The 7211-nt window shown below is 41.9% G+C and overlaps 3 protein-coding genes across 3 annotated transcripts in view; 2 read left to right on the forward strand and 1 right to left on the reverse strand.

Annotated features, from left to right (window-relative positions):
* Nucleotides 1-332: 332 nt before the first annotated feature.
* AK88_01367 (uncharacterized protein) lies at nucleotides 333-1753 on the forward strand (the record flags this gene model as incomplete). Its single annotated transcript, XM_012479002.1, has 2 exons — nucleotides 333-422; nucleotides 614-1753. The coding sequence occupies 2 exons, from the start codon at nucleotides 333-335 to the stop codon at nucleotides 1751-1753; spliced, it is 1230 nt and encodes a 409-aa protein (XP_012334425.1).
* Nucleotides 1754-2756: 1003 nt separating this feature from the next.
* AK88_01368 (uncharacterized protein) lies at nucleotides 2757-3897 on the reverse strand (the record flags this gene model as incomplete). The annotated part of the gene is made up of 2 exons (XM_012479003.1): nucleotides 2757-2977; nucleotides 3150-3897. 2 exons carry the CDS (start codon nucleotides 3895-3897, stop codon nucleotides 2757-2759), a joined length of 969 nt encoding a protein of 322 aa, XP_012334426.1.
* A 181-nt stretch (nucleotides 3898-4078) lies between these two features.
* Nucleotides 4079-7211, forward strand: part of AK88_01369 (uncharacterized protein) — a gene marked incomplete at both ends in the record, with an annotated part of 5329 nt that continues 2196 nt past the window's right edge. The window contains 4 exons of the mRNA XM_012479004.1: nucleotides 4079-4096; nucleotides 4281-5042; nucleotides 6538-6629; nucleotides 6964-7034. Coding sequence (XP_012334427.1) covers nucleotides 4079-4096; nucleotides 4281-5042; nucleotides 6538-6629; nucleotides 6964-7034 — 943 coding nt within the window. The remainder of the gene's footprint in view (nucleotides 4097-4280; nucleotides 5043-6537; nucleotides 6630-6963; nucleotides 7035-7211) is intronic.

Below are 7211 nucleotides of genomic sequence, written 5' to 3' on the forward strand. Positions count from 1 at the left end.
TATTTGTAAGTAGAAAAAGATACACCTAACAATCTGAATATTCTCTGTAGAAAACATTTCTTACCAATAATACATAAATACCCAAGAAGCAGCGTGAGGCTGGCTACACGTATAAACCAAAAGCTACATATTGTTAACAGTATATATAATACAGCAACAAGTGTAATCTATTAAATCTGTATATACTATTAGGGAATGTATGCTTTATTCGAACAATATTTTTGCTACGAGAAATACTTACACTATTTAATATTTTTCTAATAGTATTAAGAATAGCGTAGCTTCCAAATTCTGCCATTACAGCACACTGGTAAACTCTGATGATGTCGAGGATGAGGCAACAGTCGAACGGTAGAATTTCTTTGGTGAAGTTATCTTTTTTCGGTATCCTGATCTTGTTTGGGAACGATTACTCGAATGAGGTAATATGACAGTTCGGTTCGGGTCCGTTCGGATCCGTTCCATGGTCAGCAGCCCTGGAGCTTATGCTGCTAGTATTAATTTTGCTTCTCAAAAAAGAGGAGGCGACAAGTTGTGATTAGTGCGTAACAATATATATATGTGTACCGTGCAGGTTTAAATGACCGCGAACAAAAATTTCTCTTATTTTTAGGATACCTATGGAAAACCGTGCGAGGAAGGCAATATGTACCATATATTAAATGTCAGATATGGCAGATTATTAATGAGTGAAACTAATGTAGAAACACTACTTCAGGAGAATAATACCCTGCTCGAGGAAAAGTTCATGGGATCAGTGAATACAAATGGCGAAACTTACCTGCAGGACCGTTCCGATGTAATAAAATATAATGATAGCTCTGACTCACGATCTAGGAAGAGTAGTCCCCGCGCCAGTTCAAGGAAGAAGTCGAAAAGTACAATGGATCGTTGTAACGTGGACAAATCCAACGAATCCTTAAATTTGAATAATTTTGATGAGGATCAAGGCAAGGAAAAGTTTGGTGGATCATCGATTTTTGGCAGCACGGAGAGTCTATTTGAAGAACGAGATGATGATGATTTAGGCCATGACAGAAAGGTTGGCGAATCTACTCATTTTGGCAGCATGGACAGTATATTCCCAGAAGCAGCCGATGATAATCATGTTAGCGATGACACAAAGATTGGTGCGTCCACGAATTTTGACAGCAGGGAGAGTCTTCCTAAGGAACGAAATGTGGAAGGTAATGATAAGCGTAAGAATAAGTCTGAGCATCAACCTAGAGATCGAACCGGCGTAAAGCCTGGAGTTGATCGTGAGGCACAACGTGGATGTCCACATGGAGTACGATCTGAAGATCCATATGCAGGCGACAGCGCAAGTGCGCACATAGAAGGAACCGAACAGAGTAAGCGAAGTAATTGGATGGCCCGAAAAGGATCTATCTTTTCACGTATTGCTAATTATATAAGAAAGATTGATTCCAAGTATCAGGCCATGGTGGTAGAAATAGTACGGGAAGAAATACACAAGAATCCTGATTTTAGTGGGAAGGCACCGGACTTCAACTATAGAAAAGAATTCAAGTTTCTGTCACCAGTTTTGGGAGCATATGTGTTTTCCGTGTTTACGCTTATATGTCTGAACGAGTATGTTTTTTTTCCTGTATATATAATATCACTTGTCGCATCAATAATATACGTTAGACGCAGATACAAAAAAGCGCTGCAGCTTGTAAAGTACGAACAAAGTAGAAGCAGAATGGTGCGCACAAAGTCAACGCAATGTGATACCGAAAAAATAGAGTAGCAGTGATACCTGAGGGCGATGACAATGTTGTACCGCAGGGGTAGCGAACGAGAATATTAAGGAAGTATAGGAGAGATCTACAGCGGGAGAATGAGACGGAAGGACACCTATATATGGTAAAGGGAAGTATTACCTCGGAATAGGCAGCAAAATGACGCTGCAGTAGGAGCAATTGTTAATAATATATGGAAGGATAATGTTCATAGGCCTTTGCATGGCAATCATGAAATTGCATCAACCATAGAGTTAGTTGTCCTGTACGGCACCCATGCATGTATAAGCTGTGGGTGTAGTGTATGTTGTACATGCTTTCTACATTTCTCTTTGTTCTTCTTTTTTTTCCTTTTTTTTTGTTTTCTAATACGTTGTATTAAGTACAGAACAATTTTAACATATGTACACCTCCATCCTTTTTTTTTTTCTGTCTTATCCGTTGTTATTTTCGTATTTTTCCTTTTTGTATTAAATTCACTACATTGCAACAATGCACCACATCACGTAGGTTCAATGGTGAGGGATTAGGCACTGTAGATATGATGTTCCTGCGATGCACTGATTGTGTCCGCGTTAGGTTCAACAATGAACGGGGTACACTGCAATGATATGTTCTTGTACGAGGCGCTATCAACAGCGTAGGAAGACTATGGAATGTTTGTATCATAGGAGTGCATGTTATACCTTTACTCCATTATTATAGAATGTAGAGGTTTTTTCTCACTTTGTGCGTAATATTCTTTAATACGAATATGGTTGTAAAATTGTGTTTTTCCAGAATGCATATGCCAGACTTGTACAATGATTTATATTGTAGGATGTTATTTTATGCAAAAGGATTACCGTAAGTGCGCGGACACAGGTGGGAGTCATGTGTATGCTGCATAATATACGCTGCGTATAAACTGTTAGTCCCCAATGTACCGCGGGAGTTCCCTGTAAGCATGATTCCCCTGTTGTGACATATAGAGTACGGTTGTGTGTGCTTCCACTTGCTCGCTGATGCATGTTATGGCGGATCGGTGGGAATAAAGTTAGGTTTCTGTTTTCGTGTGCGTGCTCGAATGTCCTTTCTTCCGCCACATACCGTGCTGTCTGCAGTGCTTTGTTCGTTCCTGTGTTTCCCTTCATCTTGCTGTGTATATTTATTGACCATTCCCACACTCGTCAAGACTCGTGGTCGCCGCTGCGCGGCACGTTCCACGCTCCCGTCGTGGCTGCACACGTCAGCTTCACGAGGGGGTGCTGCTGTTCCGCCGCGTGCGTGCTGTTGTGGCGGCGGTGCCATGCATTTTGGGCCTTATCGGTAGCGGTAGTGGGCGTACCGGCCGTGTATTAATGTTATACCGTATCGGTACGGTCCGTATATTCGTATTCGTACTGGTACGAGTAGTATCCTTACCCTTTGCAATTTCCTGGTCTATTTTGTCCTTTACTTTCTCAATTACCTGCTGGGTTTCTTCTACCACTTTTTTCTCTATTTGTTTCACTTCAGGTATTTTTGCCTCCTCTATAACCTTGTTGTCAGTACCGCCCATTTGCTCTTTATACTTTTTCCAATCCTTTTCACAGGGCATCTGTTGCTCTATGTGTGCTATTTCTGTCATTATTCCTTGGTCTACTAACCACTGTGCGATGTCCCCATTTATTATTCCTCTTTGCGTCCAACTGCCTTTGTACCCACACAGCGTACATCTTCCGTCCATAACAGGACCCAGGAGCGTTTGTCCCCCATATTTGTTTGAGCCGATATGTGTCATTACGTTCCAAGCATACTCCACACCTCTATTCCATGTTTGCTTACGTGTACAGTACCTTTCTCTCAGTAGAGATCCAAAAGTGTTTGCTAGTTCACACCTTAGCCTTTCGTTCATTGTCTGTTCCTGTGTGTTTGGTTGCGCGGTCTCCTCGTCTGTGTTGTTCCCCCCTGCATCCCAACCGTTTGCATAATACAATGCAAGAGTCACGTATCTACATCTCATCATGTCACCCACCGTCTGGCCCCTATGGTATATCCCTTGTGTGAAATCATCCCAATGAGTATTATTACAATTTGCACCAAGTGCCTCTATGTGCTCGTGGCTATGTGTCATATGTTGCACAAGACTGTTTAATACCTTGTCCACTTTACTCTTCATTGCGCTCTGCATGTTGTATATTAACGCAGGAATAAATGTCTCTGCATATATTCTACCTATACTTGTGCTCTTTCATGCGTCCATATTCTTACATATGCATATACATGAACTATAAATTATACTCTCTATCATTATCCCCCTGCTGCACCTATCCTCTTACTGTAACTTACATCATAACCTTGCACCACATACAATGCATGCTGCCTGTTCTGTAATACGCTCTTCCAAGCACACTATTCTCCTGTGGCCTTCGTCGTCCCCGTGCCCCCATACCCTCGTGAACCATGCCGCCGTCCGTCTCCTGCCCCACTGCCCTGCCCCGCCGTGCCCCAGGTCGATGTCAACCGTGTGGCCAACCAACAACGACAACCATCTATCAACCTGACAAACTTTAGATTCATCATACTGCACTTTTTCCCCTTTCCTTTGAAATTATAGGTAGCAGTCCAACGCAGGACCCCAAAACAACGGAGTCCAAGGAAACAACAGCAGTACAGTCGCCACAGGGGGAACCAGGAACAGCAGCACTTCCACCAGGACCATTGTCACCGGATCCTATATCCACGTCCACACAGACACCTTCTACAGAGCAAACAGGGGCATCGGGTGCAGCTGGACCACAGGGTCCCTCTGGTCCGCCAGGTGCAAAAGGTGAAGAAGGTAAACCTGCGGATGGTGTGGTGGATGCCGGCAACGATGACCCTCCTCCTCTCAATCCACCCAAACCAAAACCAGAAACCACGAACCCCCATCAGGCACGTAGTAGTGTCGGCTCAGGGAGCCCCGGCGGCGTCCAAGACCCAGGTAGTACCGCAGGGAGTTCTGAGAACGGCGGGGGCGGTCTACCAGATGGTGCTGGTGGTGGAGGAGGAGGTGCAAGTTCCTCATCCTCTCCTTCAGAACCCTCCAGTTCCGCTCAAGGAACAGAAATAACAACCACAACAACAATAACGCAGACACCATCATCAGAAACCTTATCACCAACATCACCACAATCACCAGTGCAGCCATCACCCCCCAAGGCGGGGGATGATGCTGTAGCTCACTTTGTTCCCCCTCCATCGAAACCATGCGACCCCAAGGATCTCATCCCGTACACACCCGCGATCATTCCAGCGGTGGTTGGTATTGGGGTTATTGCGTTCTTCCTATGGAAAGTAAGTGCACACACAAGCTCACACACAACACACAACGCAACGCGCACACACACAACGCACATGCGACGGGAATCGGCTGCAACATTCCTCATTCCCTCCGTCCCCCTGCCTTCATGTTCCCCCCAACACGCACAAATATAACCGAGTGGAAAATGGAACAACCGTTGCCATTTGCCATTCCCCCTATTGTTCGCCATTGTTCCGCACCATGTTTCCCCCGCCGCCCGAACAAAAGGACGGGTATTCTACACAGCAACTGCACACTATTTGGACGTTACAATTTAACGATAAAAATAAAAACAGAACAACAACAACACAAAAAAAACTCTAAATCCGAAACCCTTTAAGTTCCCTGCACTACCGAACGCGGATACATAAACGGTGAACCTTGAATTCGGAATGCTAAACATCGCAACCATGACACCATAAGGCCTAAACACTAAACCTCCTAAATTTCTTAAACCCCATAAACTTCGAAACTGTGACTCGCGAATATTGAACTCCGTTAATCCTGCATCCTGATGCATACACCTCACAATACTGAAACTTGACGCCTTAAATCATTAATTCCACTGAAACAATAGTGAAACCAAGAACAAGTACAAACATGATACAATTAATAGGTATACATGGCCCAAAATACTCTTTTCCTATTAGGGATACATATATTTATTAGATATTTTTCATGCTCAATGCAAAAGAAATAATTTATAGCGTATGTTCTGTTGTTTCTACTAATATACTACGGTGCAACTATTTTTGTTTGTTTTGTTTTTTTTAATTAACACACAACGTATATAAATTCCCTTACTCATATATATTATTCCGGTTCCTATAATAAAAAAAATTCACCCAACTATTTCTCCCCGGTCACTCACTTTTTTCCGGCAAGACTTTTCTTTTATTCTGTGTCGGTCTTATTATTACTGCTTATCTACATTAACTAAAAATTGCGAGTACAACTGCTTGTTCCTTTTCACTCCATAATAAAAATTTCCATGTGAACAACAATGACATCACATGCAAAATAGGAAGTAGCATATATTATATTATTATTCACATCCATTTAAGTATTGTAAATTCTCTCTGCTTCTTCTTGTTGTTCAATTTTCCAGTAACCTTCCTAAGAATTCAGTTCCTAGGAACTATGCTATAATTTATATATATTTATATTTTTCAAAAAAAAAAGGGAATCTTCCCTTGTTCTAATGTTTTAAAAGTAAGGCACCTTTTTTCAGAATTCTACTATTATGTAGGAATGCAAAATAAAAATTAGAACTACGCAAAACAGCATGCTTAAAAAAAAAAGAATGCACATATATATATAAATTATGCCTCATCATATTTAATACTTTCTCTTTTGTAGAAACTGTAATTTCTATATAAGAATGGCACATGTATGTCCTTATTACACATCATAAAGGGTATTATACTTAGTGAACCAAGAGAGCAGTGCTGCCTGCTTTACTCTTCTCTTTTATATAATGACCCACAGAAAGATGTCACACGTGAACGAAGAAACAACATCGACAAGCAACGTTGCACAAGGAGCGTCGCCGTCCCGAACGGACACAGCACATTCCGCAGGTAATGAAGGTGAAACACATGACAAAAGGGCGCATATGCCCTCCTTCACCAAAAAATTTGCTATGCTCTTTATTGTTGCTTGGTGTATCATTTTAAAGGTGAGCACAGCGCAAAAGAAAGATTATATGATCACATATAGATGTAGGCTGGAAAGTTTTACGACTGCTTATATATATACCGTACCCACCATACGCAGCGCACGATATATACATAATACTTATACGTACATCCATTGCTTCCTTGCCTTCTTCCCTTTTTTTTGTTTTACGTATTACCATTCTTTTACTAATTCATATGATCACTACCATTCCTCCTCTCTTTCTGTCCTGTACAGCATCAAGATGACTGCGAAAGACAAGAAGAGTACGTGGCCAAAGTGCAAGTATATAACAGAGCTGCTAGAAAGTTAGCCATGACAATTGAAGAAGGAACTCCATCAGACGAGCAACTTGAATTAGGCGAGATGGACTTGAAAAAGTATGAGTATGCGGAACAAACCTATGAAGGAGCCTACGACGATGTCGAAGAACCTTATGAAGAAACCTACGAAGATATTGAACAAACATATGAAGGAGCCTACGA

The sequence above is a fragment of the Plasmodium fragile genome (genome assembly GCF_000956335.1).
Source record: "Plasmodium fragile strain nilgiri unplaced genomic scaffold supercont1.12, whole genome shotgun sequence".
Taxonomy (NCBI): Eukaryota; Apicomplexa; class Aconoidasida; order Haemosporida; family Plasmodiidae; genus Plasmodium; species Plasmodium fragile.